The sequence below is a fragment of the Haliotis rufescens genome, unplaced genomic scaffold, assembly GCF_023055435.1.
Source record: "Haliotis rufescens isolate VD_foot unplaced genomic scaffold, xgHalRufe1.0.p SCAF_9, whole genome shotgun sequence".
Lineage (NCBI taxonomy): Eukaryota > Metazoa > Mollusca > Gastropoda > Lepetellida > Haliotidae > Haliotis > Haliotis rufescens.
Genome location: NW_025964383.1, coordinates 46,951,056 through 46,978,541, shown reverse-complemented (window position 1 = coordinate 46,978,541; position 27,486 = coordinate 46,951,056). Strand labels below are relative to the sequence as shown.

Here is a 27,486-nt window from a genome sequence, read left to right as displayed (position 1 = left end):
ATCTCCCTATATCACACAACTAGATGTCCATATACCCAGACAGACGACTAGTATAGGGGGCATCACCTGATATCACACACAACTAGATGTCCATATACCCAGGCAGACAACTAGTATAGGGGGCATCACCTGATATCACACACAACTAGATGTCCATATACCCAGGCAGACAACTAGTATAGGAGGCATCACCTGATATCACACACAACTAGATGTCCATATACCCAGGCAGACGACTAGTATAGGGGGCATCACCTGATATCACACACAACTAGATGTCCATATACCCAGGCAGACGACTAGTATAGGGGGCATCACCTGATATCACACACAACTAGATGTCCATATACCCAGGCAGATGACTAGTATAGGGAATATTGCACACACAAGTAGATGTCCACGTACCCAGGTGGGTCATCTGGGGAATATCACCCTCGTATCAAACATACATGTATAGATGTCCATATACCTAGGCAGTATAGGGAACATTGCACGCACAATACAATGTCCATATACCTAGATAGACAACAGGTATAGGGAATATTGCACACACAAGTAGATGTCCATGTACCCAGACATACATCCAGTAATGAAATGTCTCTGTCTGCTGTGTGGTTGTCAGAGTCCCCGTGGGTGGCTCACTGCCCATGTCTTCTCCCTTCTGGCTGTTCACAGTAAGTCTGCTTTATATGTCTTTTCCTTTGGAATTTTTAACTTTGAAAACAAACATCAGTATAAAACCTGAAATAAAACCAAACAACATCATTAAAAGAGACTCCTTCAGACAAAATACCAACTGAATTTAGTTTCAGGTTTATTTCTATGTGAAGACATGTCCTAGAGTCAACTACAAACGTTTCCTGACCTGAAATGGTCATCTTTGGTCTAAACTGAACATCCAGTTTCTGTAGCTATACTTAAGGATTGACTGTGTGTTTTTTTTTGTTCATTGAGGTATGAATCGAAAAAATATTGTCCAAACTGTATGAATCCGCACTGCAAATTCTTACAAATGTTTTTGCTAGGTGCCCTGTGCATGATGATACATGTGAGCAGAAAGGGAATTCCCTTGACTGCAATATTGGGATTCTCCAACATTCCGTAGCAATAAATGTAGTCGGCTCCGGTAGGCGTGGCGTAAACACAAGGAAAATTTAATTATATAGTGTTGTTTTGAGGAATCTGATTGTTGTTTTATGTCATTGGCAACAAAAGTCAAGCAATTCTATGGAGGCCTATTAACAAAAGAACGTTTGCCATTCATATTCATTAAGGAGGAACACATACACTACAGCTCCTTTGGGACCCGTGAAGATCCAGGGTAGAATAGGTCTACAGCAACCCATGCTTGCCGTAAAAGGAGACTATGCTTGTCGTAAAAGGCAACTAACGGGATCGAGTGGTCAGGCTTGCTGACTTGGTTGATGCATGTCATCGATCCCAATTGCATGGATTGATGCTCATGATATCGATCACTGGATTGTCTGGTCCAGACTCGATTATTTACAGACCGCGGTCACATTGCTGGAATATTGCTGAGTCCAGCGTTAAACAACAAACCAAACCAACAGCTCCTTGACTACAACATGTCTCAGGGAGCCTGATTACTGTTCCAGAACATACTACACTATATACTATCTGGAGAAAATAGCATCAGTCCACCATCCTGACAAAATGAAGGGCTGGATTGGAAATTAAAATCAAAGTTAATTTTCTGCAGATATTAGTTCTGGGACTGAGACTGAGCATTTTTCAGTCCGGGCTTCAGAACATAAAATGTGTTCAGTGAACGATGTGTGTGTAAAAACACCATAACAAAATATTTTTTCACAGCATTTTCCCAGATTATAAGTGAGTGAGTATTGTTTTACGCCGCTTTTAGCAATATTCCAGCAATATCAGGGCGGGGGACACCGGAAATAGGCTTCACACAATGTACCCATGTCGGGAATCGAACCCGGGTCTTCGGCGTGACGAGCGAACGCTTTAACCACTAGGCTACCCGACCGCCCCCAGATTATAAGAGGGTGGAACTTTTGGCTGACTTACTGCTAAATGAGAATCCTGACACCACAAAGAACATCCCGTACCAGCCTATGATGCTCTTCAGCTGGGAGGTAAGTATGGCACCCACAGGGGCTGTGATCACCTGAAGAAAAGCTGGTCTGGTTACTCAGAGTACAAGTATTCTGTTGCCATTCAAAGCACACTTTGGTCACACTGAACTACTCAGAAAGCACACATTCAGTCATGTCAGTCAGGGTTAGAAATTGGCACTATTCCTATAGTCCTTGCCAATCTGCCCAATAGTTAAGGTATCATAAGGACTGGTAGATATTTGCCATTTTTAAGGGTTTTGCTATATATTATCATCATAAGGACTAGTGGACCAAAAATGTTTCTACCACTGTCATTACACCCTGCACCCATCAAATCGGTCATGTTAACACACCGCAGGCACAAAATAGGTCACGTTAACACACTGCAGGCACACAATCGGTCATGCTGCACCCATCCAATCAGTCACGTTAACACACTGCAGTCACACAATAGGTCACGTTCACACACTTCAGCCACACAATCGGTCACGTTAACACACTGCAGCCACACAATCGGTCACGTTAACATTCTCTGCAGGCGCACAATCGGTCACGTTAACACACTGCAGCCACAAAATAGGTCACGTTAACACACTGCAGCCACACAATCGGTCACGTTAACATTCTCTGCAGGCACACAATTGGTCACGTTAACACACTGCAGCCACACAATCGGTCACGTTAACACACTGCAGGCACACAATCGGTCACGTTAACACACTGCAGCCACACAATCGGTAACGTGTGCAGGCACACAATCGGTCACGTTAACACACTGCAGGCAGACAATAGGTCACATTCACACACTGCAGCCACACAATCAGTCACGTTAACACACTGCAGCCTCACAATCGGACACGTTAACACACTGCAGGCACACAATCAGTCACGTTAACTCACTGCAGCCACACAATCGGACACGTTAACACACTGCAGGCACACAATAGGTCACGTTAACACACTGCAGCCACACAATCGGTCACGTTAACATTCTCTGCAGGCTCACAATCGGTCACGTTAACACACTGCAGCCACACAATCTGTCACGTTAACACACTGCAGGCAGACAATAGGTCACGTTAACACACTGCAGGCACACAATCGGTCACGTTAACACACTGCAGCCACACAATTGGTCACGTTGACACACTGCAGCCACACAATAGGTCACATTAACACACTGCAGCCACACAATCTGTCACGTTAACACACTGCAGGCACACAATCTGTCACGTTAACACACTGCAGCCACACAATCGGTCACGTTAACACACTGCAGGCACACAATCGGTCACGTTAACACACTGCAGCTACACAATCGGTCACGTTAACACACTGCAGGCACACAATCGGTCACGTTAACACACTGCAGGCAGACAATAGGTCACGTTAACACACTGCAGCCACACAATCGGTCACGTTAACACACTGCAGCCACACAATCGGTCACGTTAACACACTGCAGGCACACAATCGGTCACGTTAACACACTGCAGCCACACAATCGGTCACGTTAACACACTGCAGGCACACAATCGGTCACGTTAACACACTGCAGGCAGACAATAGGTCACGTTAACACACTGCAGCCACACAATCGGTCACGTTAACACACTGCAGCCACAAAATCGGTGACATCAACCGATACACAGTATCACACACCATCACACACGTTACCTGTGACGTAAACAGCAGCCCGTAGTTGAGAGGGTAGTGAAGCTGACCAAATGAGCGAGCTGTAGCGACGGGGAACAGGGAGAAGTTGCCGGAGAATGTGCCAAATATGAGACACACGTAGATGAAGAACAGCCACTTCCCTGCCATGCTGGTCAGCCCTATCGTCAGTAACAGGGCCGTGAACAGAGCACACAGGCACATCATGCTAATCTGAGAACACAAGGACATCATGTCAGCTGTCACAAACATGGAGTGATTTTGATGGGACATACACAGGGATAGAACTAAACTCAAAAGCTTTACTAGTCCGGATAAAGATAAAACACCCTTGTAATGTTAAAGCAATGGGGAAATTAGAAAACTTGCACAAGCCCACAGGAATTTGTATTAGCCGTGGGCTAGCGGGCTAATGTTAAGTTCTAACCTGTCAAATGGCATTAGGACATTCTCTCTATATGACAGCTCTTGTAAAGAATCCTTAGGACATTTTGGAAAATAAACTGTCAGTCCTCGGATATTAACAAATCTTAATCCTGCAAATTGCATATTAATAGTTAAACATAGAATTCCCACTTATATAGTGGGGACTCCTCAATTCTGTCTTAACATACTGTAAATCCTGATATTAATGCATCACGAAATTAATGCAAGAGTCGACCCCTGGGCTATTTTACATAGATACCCACAGTCCATACTGCTTGATGAACTTGACCCTGAACTTTGTGAGAAGCACTAATCTAGGGTTGACATTGTTTGGTGTGATCTATGTTATATGTCATTGTTTCCGCCAGTGACCCTGGCATGACAAGAAACTCAGTATGTCCAGTGAAATGTGTCTCCTGACTAATGCAAGCAAGGGACACTTGCAACTTCAGGCTCATGATGCTAATGTCATGATTGACAGTAATTACAGATGGCAATATGATGCAAAAATGTTGAAATTACCCATTCGAACATTAATGACTCTGAGTCTGACCACATTGTTGCATGAATTGAGTTGGTGTGTTCCTACCCCCTACTACATGGCCATGTCAACAGTCACAACATTACATGATAACAATGAAGAAAATAGTTTTATTCGGTCATTAAATATTACAAAACTATTTGTAGTTAGGCCAATGATTATTATTCGATAATAGCCAACTTTCTTGGCGTGAGTGTGTGTTTAATGGAATATATTTGTTGACATACAAGTGCCAAGATGATGGCTGACAGACTATAATAAATTGCAACTGCTGAAACTATCGATTCGTACGCGTATGCATACTCTCGACGATACGATCAGCATTATTAAATTCCTCCAGTTATCTTCCTATTTCATGGCCAACAATTGATATTGTTTGATATATCGCTTCACTCTTTACTGTTACTCTGCTGACTGTAATACTTGTGTCTTATGAATATTTTATTATTCTCACAGCAGGAAAAGCTGCTGTGATGGAGGCCTAAGTGTAAGCGTAAGTGTAAGCTGTGCTGGCGTTGATGGGGATAAGGATGTGCACTACAAGGAGCTGAATCTCTCCATACTGTACCTTGAATGAAAACCTATCAGCTAAGTGTCCCCATGCAATTCGTCCACCAGCATTAAAGACGGCAGCGAATGCTCCAACTGTGGCCAGGAAGACGTCGTCCTGTATAAACGTCTGTCCATAAGCCTGGATATGAAGAAGACGTGAACTGATGTAAACCATTTGACTTTGGTACCGCAGTGAAACGTGGAAGTGTGTCAATGTTTATAGTTTAACATATACCACACCAACTTTAGTTTAGTTAAACTTGTGAGTGAGTATTGTTTTATGCCGCATTTAGCAATATTCCAGCAATGTCAGGGCCGGGGACACTAGAAATAGGCTGCACAAATTGTACCCATGTGGGGAATCGAACCCGGTCCTCAGCGTGATGAGCGAACGCTTTAACCACCAGGCTATCCCACTACCCCTATCTGCCAAAGAGTTGCTTTACATTGCAGAAAGAGAGGACAGGTTGCATAACCACACACCTGCATTTATTTTTTTAACTCTCATAAAAACACATGCTCCCCTGCACATCCCTTAGGGAGCATCTCAAAACAGGATAGGAAATTAAAGTTAGATTCCTTTGATAAAAAAGTTGTCAGGGACGTGATTCGGCGGTTAACACGAGAAAATGAATTTATTTTAACACGAAAACTAAAACAAATTCTCCTTACAACGCATGACTTAGATATTTCCAAATGGAAAATTTGTAAACTCCTTTCCAAATTTGGATATCAGTACAAAAAGACGAAAGGGTCGAAACTAGCAATGTGTGAACGACCAAATATCATTCGTTTGCATATCAATTATTTGCGCATTATTAAAAAGAAACGAGAAGAAGGCTATGAGCCTGTCTATTTGGACGAAACCTGTGTTAACGCCTGCCACACAGCGGCTTACCAATGGTCTCACCCAGATACCAGAGAGCCACAGCAAAAAATCCCCCCTGGTAAAGGGGAGCGCCTGATTGTCCTCCATGCAGGCTCCCACAGAGGTTTCCTCCCAGGGTGTGATCTAGTGTTCAGATCCTGATCTACAGATGGCAGAGACTACCATACCGAGATGAATAGTCAGGTTTCACTGCTTACTTTAGGGAGCAGCTCTCCTTAGCTCTCCCTGATAAATCCTTGGTGGTTATGGACAATGCTCAGTTTTCGGGATCCTATTAACCGTTGTGCAACCTCAAATTCCACCAAAGGTGAGATATGTCAGTGGTTGGACAACAACCGCATTGCTCGGCCCACGAAAGCCAAAGAAAACTGACAACCACCAACTGGTTCTTCAGAGCAAACGCCCGCCCCCTTATTGATTTACAACATGTTGAGAGAACACGGTCACGAAGTGCTTAGACATCCTTCTTACCATTGTGACTTGAATCCCATCGAACTAATCTGGGGTGATTTGAAAAATATGGTCGCACGGCAAAATAAGACCTTCAAGTTTGCCGACGTCAAGCAGATTGTCTTGAAAGGGATGGGAGAAATTACAGATGTACGTTGGGTAAACTGTGACCAACATGTTATCAAAGTTGAGGAAGAATATTGGAAACAAGACTGTATCCGACCAGATACTGTCCAGCCTGTTGTTGTTCATTTAGGTGACAGCACAGACTCAGAATCTGATGACGAGGGCATTGCGTGGGACTAAGAATAGTGCAATACATATACACCTGTTTCACTACGACATGTAATAGCCCTAATTACCACGGATATGAATTCTTACATATTCGTACATATTCTTAATCATTTCTTAAGAATCTTTAATATATCCTATTTGATTCACAAACATTCTTGTAGTTTGTGGGATTCGTGAGAAAAAAATTGTTTATCGAAGAATTTCTAGGATTATATGTTTGTGCTTTGTAGTACATGTCGTAATCGGATCTTGTCCACTTTGTGCAATTCTTGGTTCAGAATTTGATTCTCTTTCACCCGAAACAGCCCCGAAAGTCTCTAATTATCTACAAAAATATTAAATATTTTCTTCCAAACCATAAAGCAATGATTTGTCTAATTATGTATGATATATGACACCTAATAACAATATGCATGAAATATAATAATGTGGCAAGGAATGATACATTCAAGTCAATAACACTGACCTGAAAAAGAATGCAAAAATAATTGGATAAATATTATTAAATAACTGCTTGAGACGCCCAACGCTAACACCGTATTCGTGCGTGCGTGATTCCCGTGCAACCTTTCGAGTTGAGTTGATTAGTTCAACTGTGTCATATGACCCTGTGACGCAGGGGTAGCATTATGCAGATGGCTGTTACAATGAATGCTCGTTCTACCCGTGACGAACAGGTCTGGTTGTTGATGAAATATAGTGATAACTAAATAGACAGATTTTTTATTCATGCACCGATTGTCTTTAAATGTAACATCCAGTTATGTATGACTGTTTAATAATCTCATACCAACTTTGACTGGAGTAGGTCCAATAGTTTTTCAGACATTGTAGAAAACGTCGTTACCTTAAATTACCTTCCAGACTATAGATACCTATTCTCATAATTTGGAACCGATCACTTTAGTAGGCTTATCTCTATTCTACCGTAGTACTTTGAAAATGGTACTCATTTTGCTCATGGGGAAAAAGGTCTGCTTCCTTAATTAAAAAAAATTCAAAATTATGCTTACAAAATATATGATTTTCAAAGAGAATTGATTAAATAACCTTACTTAGATATCTATTAAATTTCATTGCAACCTGTTGCATATATTGAACTATATGGACTCAAACAATTTATTTCGCGGAAATCAACATGACATCTGTGACAGGTTGTAGCGATAAAAAAATGCTGAACAACAAACTTTATTAAATGACAGATATTAGTTATTTTGAAGTTGTACTGAATTAAAATATTGTTTTTAGTACCAGAAGAATCAGAAAATGTGCTCTCATGTTACTAGATTGTCTAGTCAGTCTGGTAATGACTCGATTGTTTACAGGTGGGTTTAATGTGGTAGTTTAATGTGGTAGTTGTCTTAGACCCGTTGCAGTTACATTAGAATTGGTTCCCCGCAACCCATGCTGGTTGTAACAGGAGACTTCATGGATGGTCCTCCTCAGGCACATTCCAATACATCACCTCTTAGGACCAGTGTAGGTCCTTTATAACGAACAAGCTTATAACGAACTGACGGATATAACAAACTGCTTTTTGGTTCGGTCCGTTTGCTGTATATATGCTTTGTATATGCTGTATATATGCTGTGTATATGCTGTGTATATATGCTGTGTATATGCTGTGTATATATGCTGTGTATATATGTTGTGTATATGCTGTGTATATGATGTGTATATGCTGTATGTATGCTGTGTATATGCTGTATGTATGCTGTGTATATGCTGTATGTATGCTGTGTATATGCTGTATGTATGCTGTGTTATATGCTGTGTATGTGCAGTGTATATGCTGTGTATATGATGTGTATATGCTGTGTATATGCTGTATGTATGCTGTGTATATGCTGTATGTATGCTGTGTTATATGCTGTGTATGTGCAGTGTATATGCTGTGTATATGCTGTGTATATGCTGTATGTATGCTGTGTATATGCAGTGTATATGTTGTGTATATGTTGTGTATATGCAGTGTATATTATGTGTATATGCAGTGTATATGCTGTGGATGTGCAGTGTAAATGCTGTGTATGTTGTGTATATGTTGTGTATATGCTTTGTATATGCAGTGTATATGCAGTGTATATGTGTATATGCTGTGTATATGTTGTGTATATGCAGTGTATATGATGTGAATGTGCTTTGTATATGCTGTGTATATGCTGTGTATATGCTGTGTATATGCTGTGTATGTGCAGTGTATGTGCAGTGTATGTGCTGTGTATATGCAGTGTATATGCTGTGTATATGCTGTGTATGTGCAGTGTATGTGCAGTGTATGTGCTGTGTATATGCAGTGTATATGCTGTGTATATGCAGTGTATATGCTGTGTATATGCAGTGTATATGCTGTGTATATGCTGTGTATTTACACATATCGAACTACGGTTAAAACGAACTAAAGTTAGTGATCCCTTTGAGTTTGTTATAACCGTAGTTTACTGTACCTAGAATTAGGGACGAGTATTTCCCTGGAAGAAGGAGGTGAGGTATTTCCCGGACTGACCTTATACAGTGAGGAGAAGAACACCACGCCCTGTCCATTGAAGAGAAAGATGAACCACAGGATGTAGAATGCTCGGTGTTTCAACACTTGCTTCGGGTTCAGGACAGCATGCTCATCATCCCTGAAACATTGCCCGTTACGTTCATGACCGAACTGTCGGTAAACAGTTACTCATACAAACCATGTCGATGCCTTTTACCTGACAAATAAAGGATGAGTGGGAGTTGTTTATTGTACAAAAAAATCACTGAAGCCCCTCATGATTTGTTCTCCCTGCAGTGTTTTGTTGTACGATGCCTGCAGTGTTTTGTTGTACGATGCCTGCAGTGTTTTGTTGTACGATGCCTGCAGTGTTTTGTTGTACGATCCCTGCAGTGTTTTGTTGTACGATCCCTGCAGTGTTTTGTTGTACGATGCCTGCAGTGTTTTATTGTACGATCCCTACAGTGTTTTATTGTACGATCCCTGCAGTGTTTTATTGTACGATGCCTGCAGTGTTTTATTGTACGATCCGTGCAGTGTTTTATTGTACGATCCCTGCAGTGTTTTATTGTACGATCCCTGCAGTGTTTTATTGTACGATCCCTGCAGTGTTTTATCATAAGATAAACAACCACCACAAGTCATTTATTTCTTATAGGAGATATCAATATTATGTAAATCCTGCTTAAGGATGTTGATAAAATGTACAAGCTTTAAAAACAATTTCCCAAATTTGAATAATGATGACTCCCAAAGTAGAATCCGACCTCGGAAATGTCGGACATGGTGGGTTAAGTTTGGTATTTCCCACTTATTCTCACAATCCTCACGTCGATTATCTGTACCTTTTCTCCTAAAACCGATTGTCATATCTCTCCCACTTTTGGAAGCGATCATTCGGCCACTGCATTTATCTGCTTAGCCCAGCTAAAACTATCGGTAACAACTTAGTAGACACTTCCCTCTCAAAATTTACTTTGTTCAATATATGACGTGATCAAGTTGCCAGCGCATATTCAAATCTTCAGAAATAAAAATAAACCATTCTTCGTTGTTCTTTGTGATTTATCACTTAGCTATCTCATATTTTGTATTACTTGACTTTCAGACTTTCTTGGATTACTTTACAGGTGCACATATATTGGAAACTGGTCATTTCCATGAATATTCCGATCCAGCAACATTCCAGTGTTTGCCTGTCAATTTCATTGGGTTAAGAAAAATAGGTTCTACAATATCCGAAGATGGACTCAGTACTTCACAACTGCCTGCTCCAATATCTTGGTTGTCTCCCTTTGCTCCAGCCTTCCCTCTTCATCCGAGTTGGTTGCAGGGATCAAGGCTTTGGTCTCGCTGTCCTCCCTGTCAGGGTTCAATGTCACATCCATCACCTGCAACATCAATTTCCTCTGCTGCAATATCACATGGGACAATACGATTTCGTCGACACATTATCGTCTCAGATCACAAACATACAACTTAGTGCGCACCCCCCCTTTTTATTTCGAAAAAAATCTTTATTTCTGTATAAATTACCACCAAAGACAATAAATAGATCTTAATTGTGCACCCCCCCTTTTCAAAAAAGCTGTATCCGCCCATGAACAGCATGTTATTCTTCTGGTCACACACAACATGGAGTCAGTATGAGCCATAATATGCAGGTGGTATCACATACAACTATAGCATTCGCATACTTATGATTATATAATACACAAAACTGAAAACTGGAAAGCAGGCTCAAAGTCAAAGCAAAGATTGTCCCTCTTCCGTAACAGAATACAGGCTTTCTTTGCCATATGAAAAGTACCAATACCTGTTACATGCAGTCAGAGAGCAGCCAGTGACAATGCAGTGGAAAGCCAAAGTGATCAATAATATAAGCAGCATAACAGCAGCCAATAACCTTGAAGTTTGGTCAAGCAAACAGTGGTTGATAGCATGAGCAACAATTTCCATGATCTCTGAGAAGTTATCATCCAACACTGATTTTATAGACCAGTGTGACGTCATCGGTTACCAAGATGTCACAATCAAAAGACATGACTAATCTCTTTCTCTGAATCTGTACTATTTACACTGAAGATACTGAAGATTGTTACTGTTTACAAATTGCAAAAGTTGGAAGAATGATTTTGGATGTTAAATAGAATCCCACCCTCTTCTCTTCCAAGGTTAAATGTATCAATTATATAATTGAAACTTTTATCAACTCATCTTGATATGTATGATCTCGGAAGACGTGGCTGAGATTCTCTACATGCCAGAACAAGAACTGTGACCCCCAAATCCTCATATTCAGCAACTTTAACGGCAAGTAGAGGGATCCCCTTTTGCCCCAGAGTCAGAACATCAGGCAGACAAGACATTTGTGAAGCCAACAAGCAATGTCTTGGTGCTGTCAATAAGCACAAATATTTAAACCCACTAAGGCACAGCACACTGCACAACCCCCCCAGAGGGCACTGTACAGCACACTGCACAACCCCCCCAGAGGGCACTGCACAGCCCACTGCACAACCCCCCCAGAGGGCACTGCACAGCCCACTGCACAACCCCCCTGAGGGCACTGAACAGCCTATTAAGGCACAGCACACTGCACAACCCACTGCACACACACACACACACACACACACACACACACCCCAGAGGGCACTGCACAGCCCACTCAGGCACAGCACACTGCACAACTTCCCAGATGCCACTGCACAGCCCAACCAGGCACATCACAACTCCCCCAGAGGGCACTGCATAGTCCACCCAGGCACAGCACACTGCACAACCCCTACAGGCAGATAGCACTGCTCAACCCCTACAGACAGAGAGAGATATATAATGACTTATCAATGTTACAAAAAAGTTCTGACAGATGGAATCTGTGTCCTTAGAAGTAGGGCTTCAACGGGTCCAAAAATATGGACTCTAGTACCCGAGGGTTAAGACTCGAGTACCCGCAATTACACATCAGTTCAATAAAACTGGCAATTATCCTATCCTATACAAAATGAAAGAGTCACAATGACATCGTAGATCACTTAGAACACCAATGTGATCGTGTATCAAATAAAATACCTTTGAAATTTGTATGAAGCTTCATTGAAATAAGAATTGTCTTGGGAAAAGAACTGTTTACATCTCAATGTAACACACGCCATGTTCAGGGTGAAAAAAAAATATTGCACATGTGATCGTCATGTGATGTATGTTGAGATTGGTGATAGACGGGATGGCTTCTTAGGTATACCTTATATGAAAAATAAGATCATTTGATGCCAGCAGGAAATTGTCAATAAATGACAAAATATAGATAATAAGTTAAAAGTAACATTTTCAATGTTATCACAAATTCACCAGTCAGTATTTAACTTTTTCTTAATTGAAAACAAAACATGAAACAATTACTAGGCTTGTAAATTTTATAGTTGACTTCTATAAGACGTTTTCCCAACATTTGAAGAGATAATTAGAATGGGATACAGTAAAACAATGTTAATATTCAATAAAGTGATGTCCAGTTATGAATAACTTATGAAAATATTAAATTAATAATGATTAACGTTACAACGCTTAATTAGAATGAATAGGTCCACTGCTTGCAACAGTTTAATAGCTTCTTAAAACATCACTTTTAAACAAGAAATAAAGTATGTTTTTAAACTGGGAAATATCCTTATGAAATGGTGGTAAATAAGTATTGTTTCGAAAAATAACTAAACGAAAAGCTATTTACACTTTTATTTGATTTAATTGATTACTCATGAAAAAGAAAGTTACATAAAGACACGTTTCTATTAACTTATTGAAAGTCGGACAAATTAGAGTTATCTCCCTTGGTCGAGTACTCGAGTCCTTCAAACTGGACTCGAGTCCCATTAAACTCGGCCCGTGCCTGAGTACTCGAGTACTCTTTGAAGCCCTACTTAGAAGTTAAGAATTTTCACATAGATCAAATGATCAAAAGTGTTAGTCATATAGAATTACTACAATAAACATTACATGTGAATCAATTAAAGCTGATAGTGAGTTAGTTGAAGCAAAGACTTATATAGAAGTATATACGTCCGTGGTTGAAGCCATTTCAGAGAGTTTAAGTTCTTGTGAGTGAGTGACTAGATCATTGCTGCTTTGAACAATATTTCAGGCATATATAACCTAAAGGTGGAGGAAAGCCTGAAGTGATACAGGTCTTAGCTATTTACCACATTGGTGAAACCTATGATCATGAGGATGGTGCTGACAAAACATACGGACAATCAGGGAGAATCTGTGATTTGAACATACAATCACACTTAAGGCCTACACCTCTGCTGAGAGAGTTCCCCCACCTTAGTTGTAACACTACCTGCAGTGTGATGAGGTGAGGTGAAATGGGCACTTATATAGCGAAGTGTATGTGCCTGTGGCCGCTTGTACTAGTCCGAACTAATGCCGATTTTATAGGGCTAGCCATGTGAGATAACATGCCGCAGTTTAACATGAATACCCCACTCAGGCACAGAGTACTGACTGTCAACCATCCTTCCATGCATGCCATCCATCCTGTCAACCATCCTTCCATTTATTCATCCATCCTGTCAACCATCATTCATTCATGAGATCACCCTTCCTGTCAACCATCATTCATTCATGAGATCACCCTTCCTGTCAACCATCCATCCATTGATGACCCAATCAATCATGTCTGTTCATCATCTGCCATCACGGCCACCGCCCCACACAAGAGGATGCAGCAGAGACCCAGGCAGAAGCTGCTATGATCGATGTTAGAGCACGATATCAGAGCACGATATCGGAACATTGTTAGTCAGGTCAGAATATAAGCGAAAAACAAAGCTGGAATGTTACATCTTCTGGCTCTTCTGATCCATTTCCTTTTGGGTGTGGCACATACGTTGTCCTTACCTATTGTGAAAATTTAAAGAGTGAGACAAAGTTGCAATATGTCGCGCGTATTCAGCTCAATCATGACAGAAGGCTCTGTAGCTCATCGGGACCTCAACTCACAACCTACTACCTCAAGTTTTTCAAAAATTGTATGACAATCATACTGAGTGTGTAAGATTGTTGTGGGTTAAGATCCGAGTTCAGCCAGATGACCACCCATGCTGTGTCAGCACTCTTCCTCATGACCACTCACCTCAAACAGGGTTTTACCACAGGAAACATGTTGCTTCTTTAATGCATACACGTTTGATGGATGTGATTTCACAATAACTGTGTTTGTTTTATAATTTGCAAGGATTGCCTCATTTTCATTTCGAAATGTTAGGGGGTCAAACACAGGTTATTTAAAGAGAACATTTTGCTACACATTTTAAAGGCAGACACTCATTTCCAGTTCTACATAGTAACAACACAGGCATGCACACCATGCAAGACTTGCTGCTACAGCAGCCTCACAAGTCAGTGGATTACCTCAGCCTGTGCCCCGTCAGCAGAACAGCTTGAAAAGTAAGAGAACCAGGTTAACAGAGGAGCACATGTACCACTAAGCTACTCTCATTCCACAAAACTTCCATCACCTCATACAATACTACCTTGGCCATGGTGATGGCTGTATCACCTCCATTGTCCTGTTGAAACCACACAAGTATGAATGCTACATCACCAGCAGAATGCAATGCTGATAACTCAGGTTTATAATAAACTAATAATTCTGTATGGCTGAGGATGAGGTGTGATCATGACATTAGAGTGATTTTTCACCCACTGGAAACTTAAATTATGGATTTTTTTCTTCTAATTATTATTATTATTATCATTAAACTATTCTGCATTCACCTGTTCACATAGACACTTCTCCTAAACTTAAATGGTTTTAAAAAATGGCACCAAGGTCAAGGTATGACATGGTCCGTATTTGTTCCAATGAATCTGTATACCGTAATTTATTATAGACATTGTACACGCTAAACTTTCAGAAATTATTATGAATGTTTCCTACAAATGACTTGACATGTTCATTTCAACAACTTGCATGTTCTGACCTGCAACAACACTAAATGTATAAACAAGGCTGGTTTTGAAGGTTTTCAGGAAGTGTTTGAACATAAGCAAGTCTTAACCCAAACTTATTTTCTCAGGAGATGAAGACAGAGGCAGTACAAACATAAATAAAACTAACATGAGTGTAAATCCTACTGACTTATGAAACTAGTGTGAAACTCCATGTATCTTCCTTGCCCTCACAAAATACACATATTCTCAAACTCATTTTGTAAAAATCAGCAAGACAGACACACTCATTACATATGTGAAGATCCGGGTAGAGAGTAGGTCTCCAGCAACCCATGCTTGCCGTAACAGGCGACTATGCTTGTTGTAACAGGTGACTAAAGGGATCGGGTGGTCAGGCTCGCTGACTTAGTTGATGCATGTCATCATATCCCAATTGCGTGATGTCAATCACTGGATTGTCTGGTCAAGACATGATTATTTACATACCGCCATCATATATCTGGAATATTGCTAAAGAACAAATGTCGTTAAAGAACAAACAAGCAAACAAACAAACAAACAAACATATGACACTAATACTGATAATATTCTCTCGGGCCACAGAGATGTGTCTCACCTCAACAGGAGGCGGGTCTGAGATGAAGAGGATGCCGATGACCTGCATCACGATGTAGCATGCTCCCAGTATCAGGAACATCTTGGGCACTTTGTCCAACACCTCAGGCTGAGTGAAATAACTGTCAAGAAAAAGGAAAAGTGTCAGAGGATGCGCATACCCACATGGCCTGATGTCTTCCAGTCTAAGAGTCTGCACAGCCTTGCAAAGCTGATCGTTTTGAGAAACCTGCCACGGTTCAATTCTTATCCCCCAGGGAGATGAAAGCTTACAAAGTACTTAACTCACAGTACCTTTCTCCACCAACTTCTTCTGCTTGAGGTTTCAAGTTGTTGTGGTTGATGTACGCTGTCTGAACCTGGTCAAAGATGAAGGCGCCGCCCCCGAAGCCGGCCACCACACAGCCACTGACCAGCCCCTTCTTCTGGGGTAACCACTGGAAGCACAAAGGTCAACATACATGTGTGACTAGCAATGGTGAATCCCATGACAAGTATCACAGTGCTGGAATGTTGCTGAGTGTGGTGTTTAACATCAAACAAACATAACATAACTTTTATATACTCGTCAAATTAAATAGGGATGTTTGTTGTATTTAAAGACAGCTATGAACTTTTAAGTGGTCACACCATTTGCAACAGCAATGACAGTAAAGGTGTTGATTATTCCTAATTTATCTATTTTATGAACTTCAATGAACACATACATAGTCTACGCTTGTGAACATCGCATACATCAACAGTTTGATAAAAAATCATACCCCCACATTTCCACATCTAGTTCTTGTTATTTCAAAGGCAAAAGTACATGGGACATATTTCACTTCCAGTAATACATGCATGAAAATCTCCAAAACTCCCAGTTTCAGATGTGTGTGGTACATGTGCTGCTTGTAACCACAGGCTTGATAACAGTGCAAGGTGTGGGGAACCTACCTCAATGGAACAGACAGTGGGAAGTGTAGGGGGACCTAGCTTTTTTGCACAGGCGGGGCAATTGGGTAGCCTACAGGTTGAAGTGTTTGCTCATCACACCAAAGGCCCTAGTTCGATTCCCCACATGGGAGCAATGTGTGCAGCCCACTGTGATATTGCTTGAATATTGCTAAAAGCGGTGTAAAACCATACTCACTCATGGCACAGGCTATGGGTATTGCAGGGGACCTACCTTCATGGCAAAGGCTACTGGTATTACAGGGGACCTACCTTCATGGCACAGGCTTTGGGTATTACAGGGGACCTACCTTCATGGCACAGGCTATGGGTATCGCAGGGGACCTACCTTCATGGCACAGGCTATGGGTATTGCAGGGGACCTACCTTCATGGCACAGGCTATGGTTATTGCAGGGGACCTACCTTCATGACACAGGCTTTGCGTATTGCAGGGGACCTACCTTCATGGCACAGGCTATTGGTATTGCAGGGGACCTACCTTCATGGCACAGGCTATGGGTATTACAGGGGACCTACCTTCATGGCACAGGCTATTGGTATTACAGGGGACCTACCTTCATGGCAGAGGATATTGGTATTACTGGGGACCTACCTTCATGGCACAGGATATTGGTATTGCAGGGGACCTACCTTCATGGCACAGGCTATGGGTATTGCAGGGGACCTACCTTCATGGCACAGGCTATTGGTATCGCAGGGGACCTACCTTCATGGCACAGGCTATTGGTATTGCAGGGGACCTACCTTCATGGCACAGGCTATTGGTATTGCAGGGGACCTACCTTCATGGCACAGGCTATTGGTATCGCAGGGGACCTACCTTCATGGCACAGGCTATGGGTATCGCAGGGGACCTACCTTCATGGCACAGGCTATTGGTATTGCAGGGGACCTACCTTCATGGCACAGGCTATTGGTATTGCAGGGGGCCTACCTTCATGGCACAGGCTATTGGTATCGCAGGGGACCTACCTTCATGGCACAGGCTATGGGTATTGCAGGGGACCTACCTTCATGGCACAGGCTATAGGAATTGCAGGGGACCTACCTTCATGGCACAGGCTATGGGTATTGCATAAGCTATACCGACGCCAAGTCCAAACATCAGTCCGTAAGTGAAAACAACTGCAATGAAGGAGTGCTGCACTGCTATGAATGTCAACAGGACTCCGGCACTGGAACACCAAAATATATTCTCAAAATAACCTCCTGTATTCTTAGGTCATGAGTTTTACATTCACCCTTTCCTTTCATCAAATGATCCCTGACAACATTTATACAAGTTATTTATACAGTTTTCTACAATACAGACTGTCATCATGTTAACACTCAGGATCAGCTAGTAAGGGGTGCTTTTAAAGATTACTTGCATATAGGTCTAGAACCACGTCAGGGGAGATCACTGGAGCAGGAGCTTAATACGGTGAATGTGGTCACCCATAAAAACATGAATACCAGACACAAAGAGTGAGTAAGACAGTGAAGTAATGTTACCCCTCATGGACTTCTGGTACTGTCCATGTCTAACAATTCTAAACAGATACAAGACAACTTTAAGCATCTTCCTGAGGCAAGGGAATTAACTGACTATAAAAGTCCAGTTTCCACCCTTGTCAAAATAGGCCACCAGAGACTATTACGTGTTATGTCCCTTCTATGTCCCTCCTATTGATCATTCAGATTCCACTTATTATTATACTTGCATTTGCTTCAAACAAAACAATCTGATCAATAATCAAGACCTATATTGTTAAAAAACGGGTCTTACCTCACAAAGTGCATGAAATTACTTGAGCACCTTGATTAAAAACATGAAAAGATTTGGAATACATCTATCTATGCCCAGTTGACGGTACACATGCTTTGCAAATGTTGCAAGCAAAGAAACTTACAACGGCAGTTTACGAACAGGATGTTGATTTTATTACGCAATTTTGATTGGTTGGTTGGTTTGTTGTTTAACGCCGTACTCAGCAATATTCCAGCTGTATGACGGTGGTCTGTAAATAATCGAGGCTGGACCAGACAATCCAGTGATAAATATCATGAGCATTGGTCTACGCAATTGGGATCAATGACAGGCATCAACCAAGTCAGCAAGCCTGACCACCCAATCCCGTTAGTTGCCTCATATGACAAGCATATGGTCGCCTTTTACGGCAAGCATGGGTTGCTGAAGACCTATTCTACCCCGGATCTTCACGGGTCCAATTTTGATTGGACTATGCATAAACTAGTTAGTCCAGCCAAACCAGAACACTGAAATCCCAGCCTAGTTCGACTTTTATAGTCAGTTAATTCCCTTGAGGTGACTAAAAAAGTCGGATCTCATAACTTCTGGTAGTGTCCTTGTCTAACCATTCTAAACAGATACAAGACAACAAAAAGTTGCACCTCATTAGCAATGAGCCGAGAAGTGTGGTGAGTCGGGGCCCGATGAATCGGTTGATGATGCCCCCCAGGAACATGGACAGCCCCTGGCCCATGGCTGACATTGAGAAGATCCACACACTCTCGGCATACTGCAGGTCACTTGGGCTGCTGTACTTCCGAATGTATGACGTCAGGTACGGGTTCAGGTTGCCTACAACAGTCATCACATCACATCAGCCATTCTGTGTAAGAATATACATCCTAATTTACCAACATGTTAACATCTTCTTCACGATCCTCTGTGGGGATTTCAGGGTTAATGAAAGAACATTGTAGTGTATTTACACTTAATTACATATTTACTAATTAAATGGGTACTAATTAAAAAGAATACCACACTCATTCTCGTTCGATACCAATTTTACGAAACCTGCAAACTTTTTATGGGATCTGACCTCTCCTTTTACTGGTCAGATACCACAGAAAGTCCTCTTGTTTCATGAAAATTGTATCTAACAGCGATAGAAACTAACATTTTTAGTTCACTGTTCCTTATAATGCAAACGTATAGCAAAACACTTAAAAATGGCAAATTTCTACTAGTCCTTTAATGATACCTAAACTATTGGACAATTTGGCGAGGACTGCAGGACTCGTGCCTATTTCTACCAATGAGAATGAGTGTAGTATTCTCTACTTATTCATTAGATCATGGTGCAATATAGCTTGTTTTCAACACATACCGGGGTAGATAGATTACCATCAGTGATTCAAGAAGCCAGCTGCAGTTTCAACTCAACGGCAAAATGACTTTCATACAAATAAATAAATAGCTATATATTTTAATTTCAACCAACCTTGTGTGGAAAAGCTGGAATAAATCTATGAAACATAAAATTAAAAAATGGTGGCCTTACTTTGCAATGGATAGAGTCTGGACATGTCTTCTTGGTGATTTTCATCTATACCATTTCTATGACCAGGTTTTATTTGTCTTACTTGAAAGTTGGGAGTATAATAGAGTGAGTGAGTGAGTTGGGTTTAACGCCGCTTTTAACAGTGTTCCAGTTATATCACGGCGTGTCAGCTTAATGTGGGAGGAAAGCCCGAAGTGATGCAGGTCTCAGACGTTTACCACTTCGGTGAAACCCACGAGCACGGGTATGGTGCTGACAAACCTAGAAACATAATCGGGGTGAACCGGGATTCGAACCCACAATCATAGGTTTCTGGCGTGCCCAAGGGATGCAACTCTGCACAGCGGAGTATAATAGAGAAATCTTTAAATCCCTGTGTTTGTTAACTTGCAGTAACACAGGAGCAGACATTTGGAACAGGGAGGGTGCACAGATTCTGTGAAAAGGAGGGTGCACTTGACAACGAAAAATACTAGTACATACTTTGGGAAAATAAGTTGTAGGTATATGTGTCTGTAGGTTAACATGAAATAAAGTAATTTCACAACAGGTTCACTGTCTGACTGACTCTGAGCTTGTGACAAAATATATTAAAGTTCAAATTCCAGGAAAACTTGCAATGTTTAGGCTCTGTTTGTGAGAGAACTTAAAATGACACCATATGATAAAGAGGTTATCATGCTTTTGAGTATTTTAGGATGATAAATATCCTGTATTAGGATAAACATTATGTATTTAGCTTGTCAAGACTCGCATAATGTAATGTATATTCCTAATACAGGATATTTACCATCCCAAAACTCACAAGCAATATGACCACTTTTTCAAATGATTGTTGGATCGTAAATAATTATATAAATTATAATGGAAGCATTAAAGCTCATCAAAAAGCATTCATGTGCAAATATTAAATGGTGTGTAGATGAATTTCCAATGAAAAAGGGCAGCCACTGTGATATCAGCTGCTCACATCTGCCTATTTGTTATTGGTTCTATTTAAAATGTAATTGGCAATAAACATCAACCAACCAGCCATACAATCCTATTATATATCATATTTTTCAAAAGCCTGCAAATATGTTGGAGAACGTATGCTTGTGTTGTACAGGTACTGTTAGACTAACATCTAGTCTCTTAATGAAAATATAATAAGAAGGAGCCCAGGGACTCTCTTCATTTTTACTTTTAGATTCTAGACTTGCCAAACATTATAGACTTGCATGGGCTGTATTGGATACATTTGTTGCAGGGTCTGTATGACAGACTAATGTTCTGTCAGTCTTTGCCATAAACTTTTGAATCTACTTGACACCGGACATCATTTTCAGTAGATATTAGTGTTAATGCATGGACTTTATTAGTAAAGCTTACTAGACCACAATACATTTTACTAGACTCTGGCTACGGACTAGTGGTTAAATTCACAAACTGTGTACTCCTCACACACAAATCAGCAACACAAATGTGGAGATAACCTATGTATTTATGAATACAAGATGCACCTCTCAAAGTACCAACAAACCACACTGTGCATGGTGTTTTCAAGGACAGCTGTTCTGGGGCATCTTCCCGAGGCAAGAGAGTTGACTGACTTTAAAAGTCTAGTTTCCACCCTTGCCGAAATAGGCTGGAATTACTGGGCTCGATCGTAGCGCCACCAGTGGCTATTACCAGTTATGGCCCTTCAAAACCTCTCCTATGGACCAATCAGATTCCACTTCTCGTATCAATTGTGTTTGCTTCACACAAAATGGTGGCACCCAGTCAGGACGATCTGATCGATAATTATTTTGATTGGACTATGCATAAATCATAATTCCAGATGGTATGTTTACTGAGCCCCAGAATAGTGCGAGCATCTCATTCTCTTCAATTTGAACATAACTTTCGACATCCAGTTTGTCAGTGAGGGTGGAGAAGAATTCATTTCGATCATTTATAAAATATCCACAGTGTAGAAGTACGTCTGTCATAAACATAGGCATGTCTGCCACATTTAGAACATCCACGTGATGTAATGGGTCGGGAAGCTATCTTAAGGGAATGTTGGATGTAATACCTAAGATGAGGATAACTTAGTGCTAGTTTCCATAGTACACGTAGTTTAAGTTTAGAGTGAACTGACCTGTATCGGACCAGATCCTCTCTCAAAAACAGTCTGAGTTTCCACCTACCTTCTTCATATGAGGTACAGTGGGAGTTTCCCAATGCATTCCGTATTGTATTTCAACTACTGCATGCATACAACACATTGCCCCGCTAAACAGAAGCATTTTAGAGAACTACTAAAATTACAGTAACGAAGATCATTGAAGATTGGCCTGAGCGAATCATTAGTTGGATATTGAAATTATTAACGCCAGGCCTCGATTAAAGGCCATGGGTACAGATTGTCTGAATGAATTTTACGCCAGGGCATTTAATCCAGGAAATATGGTAAGCAAGATAATTTTAATTCCTCAAAAAAACTTTTCTGAGGAGCTTCAATTTCCTGTGTGGTATTTGTTTTTCATGAACAGTAAAAAATATATAGTAGAGTCAGCAGACTCTATTTAAAAATAATTTGAGGAGTTATTACACAGGCCTACATAATACTTACAATACCCCTACTGGAAATACAGACACGTGCTGATACTGATCAGGAACACTGAAGTCCTGGAGCTCACAACATCTGCTCCCTCACATCACAGACATCACAAACATAAATACCGTATTCAACGTAATAAGTGCCCAAGGCGACATTTGCTAAGATATTGGCTAGTGAACAATCCCAATTAGCACCCCTTCCGATTGATCAATGTACACAAGACTTATCTATTAGCGTATAATACGCACTCGTGTGTTATATGCACCCTTAATTATGGACATTTAATTCTGGGAAAATATATCTGTCGTACATATACATTTCAGGCTGTCAGCATAAACCACGAAATTTATCTTTCAACTCTGTTTTTTTCACCAAAATAACATTCTAGTAAGAGCCCCCTATTTCTAATTTTGAGAGCGCCCTGGGTGCCTATTACGTCGAATACGGTATTCATACATCAAGTCTCAGCTCAGGAAATGTCACATGTGCACCAGATAATTCACCACACCATCGGGCAGCTGCAGACTTGCACATTACAAAAAGCTTATCTCATCAGTTGAGTACAATCAGAGTCAGCAGATCAGATATACCATACATTACTTTATGAATTTTACCTAATTTATTTATGATATTTTGTTTATCATATCATTAAAAGCATCTACTACCTACATATGCACACATACATGTACCAGTCTCCTACTTCAAACAACTTCTCATTAAATGTAGGCTATTTGATAACATTTGTCTGAAAAGAAACATATATTTATTTATTATGCCTCAAAGTGAGATTGACCAATAAGAGAGCATTACTACTAACCCCATCCATATGAGCCTGTATACCATCAGTAAAAATCCAAGTTGGTTGTTACTGACCTAATATGAGACCTATATCGTCAGTAACAGCCACTTGGATTTTCCAACACCCATCTCACATATTTGTAATTTCACATAAAAATTCTAGTACAGAAATTTGTTATTAGACAAATTTCATTGCCATTAATTGTGATGTACAAAGCCATTAATTTTAAAGAAACCATGTTTGTGACTTTATTTAAAACATCGTGATAAAAGCTCACAATGGAGGTCACTGTTTTACAAATAGTAAAATCATAGAAAATAATACAGGATGACGTCAAAAACAAGAGACGTGATGCTAATAATGTCACATAGCAAAAGAATAGATAGCAGTCTGTCATTAGGGGAAAGCAGACTGCTATCAAGTTACAGTGGCTCGTAGATTTCTGATAACATACAGGTATTTTTATAATTCTATCTATTTTAGCTATAATAAACATTCACATTTAATGCATCGTGTGTTCCATTGTTAACGTTTGTGTTTACATGAAAGCTTTGTATTGGAAACATATGTACTGGTCCTGTCACATAAATTTTCATATTATTAGGTTTTAAAGGGGCACTAATCTCTGGCTTCTTCTCGGCTGTCTGACACTGGCTGCTAAGACTCACTAGCCGCCGAGAGTCGATTTGCTCGCTAACTCAACTGAGCGTGATTGCAAGAGACTGGGCTACTGTCGACAAGGACAGCTAAATATACTTGGAGGCAATATATGTTTTACTCATTTTTGAACACTGATTGGTTACCCGTGATCTGTGAAGATTTTGACAAAGGGAGCATGTTAATTAATTTCTTCAGCCTAAACAATCAGACAAAAAGAACGGCGGAGCTCATCGGATGTTGATATGTGGAAATACCCCTGATTGTTATAGTTTAATAATAATAAAAAATATCCATGCAGTGAAAGCTTTTTCAGATTACATGGATAATATGATTACTACTCCCTTGTTGTCATCCGTGTTTTCTGGTATAACCCTACACTTGTGTATTTGTCGTCTTTCACTTGATGCTCAGTTAATGAATTTATTACAGGTATAATTAGTGGTAGCATCACTCAGATTACCTGACAAAGGTTCTCATTCAGCATTTGTTGTGTCTGGGGTAATTATTCAATCTAAGTCCAGGTTTCAAGTGAGGTGAAAAGTGTGTCATGTGTGCACGTGGCAGCCCAGCAAGAGATGAATGATCAGTTGATTTACTTTTGGTAAATCAACGGATCATTCCTAGCCATCAAAGGATCAACCCAAAAAACATTGATTGATTAATCACTGTTATCTTGCACAGTGGATATGTCAAAAGTATTTGTTTATATGTAAAGGTTTACTAAAGCAAAGGGAATACACTCATATCATGGCGTGAAGTGCTGAAGTAAAAACAACATACTTTGGATTAACCGATAATACGATGATTGATTGCTCATTGTTATCTAACTCAATGGATTTTTAAAGAACTGTGGACATTATGAAAATAGTTGTCACGTGGGCTTTCTCTGCTGACCTTTGAGACTTGACACCTATGTGAAACCACTGAAACAAACTAAGTGATCAGTTGAGAAACGAACACGGGTTGTAATATCCCAAATGATGTTACAGAAACATGTGACATCGAATAAATTTCATTTTACAGCCGCAGACGTGTGGGATATTGTTCCTTTATGTGGATATTCACGGATACATTTCTTAAAAAAAGGAAGCTGCCTAAACTTATACACATAACTTTGGTAGGTTGTAATTATGATATTTGCATTTTGTTTTCATTCATTTGCTGTAGCAGTGAACAGAATTATTCTCTGGTAGGTTGTAATTATGATATTTGCATTTTGTTTTCATTCATTTGCTGTAGCATTGAACAGAATTATTCTCTGGTAGGTTGTAATTATGATATTTGCATTTTGTTTTCATTCATTTGCTGTAGCATTGAACAGAATTATTCTCTGGTAGGTTGTAATTATGATATTTGCATTTTGTTTTCATTCATTTGCTGTAGCATTGAACAGAATTATTCTCTGGTAGGTTGTAATTATGATATTTGCATTTTGTTTTCATTCATTTGCTGTAGCATTGAACAGAATTATTCTTGTTCCTCGACGTCTTCGTTGGGAAGTTCTTAGATGCGCAATAGGTCTACGTTGTTTTCACAAGTCTTTGCCTTTGTGAGTGTGTTTAAAATGTGATTCACTCAGGCAATGGACATATTTTTCAGTCAATTTGTAAAATAAATGAATATTTTGGTGTTTAATAAATTTCCTAAAGCTCAGGTGAAATATTTACTTTGTGTTGCAAGTCAAAATAGTGTAAAGATATATCGCACAATTACCAAGCATGTGACTTATCAAAACTTCATTACCTTTACCGATGCTACCCACAAAGATACCTACATTTCCTTATTATTTCCAAAACTCTTTTTCATTTTGTTGATCAATGTGACCATACATCCTTATACTATCAATAAAAGTGACAAATGCACTTACAAATTGTGCAGCACAGGTCGTGACCTAGTCTACATTTCTGCTAGATCTATGTCATCCGGGTACTAATGGGAAAAAACAATAACAAAGGCAACAACCAGTCCCGGGGGAATTGGTCAGACCAGTGCCCCTTTAACTGATAGGTTTATAAGTCACACTGTTATGAATGTGTCTGTGATATTCTGTAAAAAACAATTTGGACAATATCTATCTAGCCTAGATCTATCTGCATCTATTTTTTCATCAGTTTATAAGCCTCGTGATTCCCTTTTTCTTGGTGTGTGTTTATGACAGTCTAGAATTTTGGGCAAATGAACTTTTTATTTGATATTCAGTGAATATATTTTTATTTCTTTTCTAGATTCAAAACACATGTGAGAATACTAGTATTATTTAAGTCGCATAATAATAATACATTTGTTGGCTTATAGCCTAGATACAAAACATATTTGTGCAACTTATTCCTCGGAAGAAAAACACCCTTGTCGATTTAGGCCTCATCAATAAGGGAAAAGTTTGATATTTCCTGATAAGAAAACCCTGACCTTGGCCTATCTGTTAAATATCATAGCATTTTTTCCTCCACATCTGCCTGCCATGTAGACCGACCGCGTTAAGACATGGAATACTTCTGTTGATGTAAACATATGTTTAGATCAGATTTGCCGTTATGTCCGCTACTCTGGTGCGGTATGAAGTCACGCAACAGGTGTTCGCCTCACCAGTGACAGACACACTTAGTCTGGATATTTTAACGACAATTACCGGAGCGCATAAACAAGCTATTACAAATCTTACCAAACGTATAAACTGTGCCGAGAGTTAGATGCACGAGCACCCCGCCCACAATCACAAGATATCCACGCCACCTGTCAGGTATCGCCATTCTTCGCGACTGTCAACAAACTAATGACTGATCCCTGTAGGGAGGAATCATTGTAGGAAACTGTCGCCTGTCTGTCACATGGTTTTATTTTGATTCACGTGACCGCCCGGAAACGCCCAGTCATGATGGAGGTGCATGAATCTGATAACAAAAGATAAACACATGTCAACATGCCTCTTATGATGACCTATTTCCACTCAAATATCAGAACACAGCGAAAAAGCCCGTGAATGTTTTGTTTTTTTAAATGTGATGTGATAACATATTTTATTCTATCGACAATAATATTATATAATTTCAGAGTGACGGAAAAGTACACTCAGTAAAATACGTTCATGACGAACACGCTTGTAACGAGCTGACGGATATTACGAACTTAATTTTTAGTCCCGGTCATTTAAAAAAATGCTGTATAGATCGATGTTGTATATAACGAACTACGGTTATAACGAATTAAA

At 40.2% G+C, this 27,486-nt stretch overlaps 1 protein-coding gene across 4 annotated transcripts; it reads right to left on the bottom strand.

Annotated features, from left to right (window-relative positions):
* Positions 1-184: 184 nt before the first annotated feature.
* On the bottom strand, positions 185-27,098 carry LOC124149976 (oxalate:formate antiporter-like). Of its 4 annotated transcripts, XM_048390871.1 has the most exons (13): positions 26,941-27,098; positions 19,337-19,526; positions 17,991-18,117; positions 16,281-16,423; positions 15,988-16,108; positions 14,951-14,986; positions 14,259-14,315; positions 10,671-10,804; positions 9,432-9,552; positions 5,309-5,431; positions 3,777-3,986; positions 2,050-2,149; positions 185-741 (listed from the first exon to the last, which is right to left on the bottom strand). In XM_048390871.1, the coding sequence occupies exons 1-13, from the start codon at positions 27,026-27,028 to the stop codon at positions 686-688; spliced, it is 1,506 nt and encodes a 501-aa protein (XP_048246828.1). In that variant the 5' UTR covers positions 27,029-27,098; the 3' UTR covers positions 185-685. The 4 variants fall into 4 exon arrangements, with proteins under 4 accessions (XP_048246828.1, XP_048246830.1, XP_048246829.1 ...); XM_048390873.1 differs by lacking the exon at positions 14,259-14,315; XM_048390872.1 differs by lacking the exon at positions 14,951-14,986.
* Between the last annotated feature and the right edge of the window lie 388 nt (positions 27,099-27,486).

Bases quoted from the DNA above. Each gene is read 5' to 3' on its own strand.
- LOC124149976 (XM_048390871.1), bottom strand. From the start codon at position 27,028: ATGGCGATACCTGACAGGTGGCGTGGATATCTTGTGATTGTGGGCGGG. The intron at 2,150-3,776 runs GTAACGTGTGTG...GCTTTTCTTCAG, and splicing joins GGCTGCTGTTTACGTCACAG to GTGATCACAGCCCCTGTGGG. The intron at 742-2,049 runs GTAAGTCAGCCA...GTTTTATTTCAG, and splicing joins GTCAGGATTCTCATTTAGCA to GTTTTATACTGATGTTTGTT.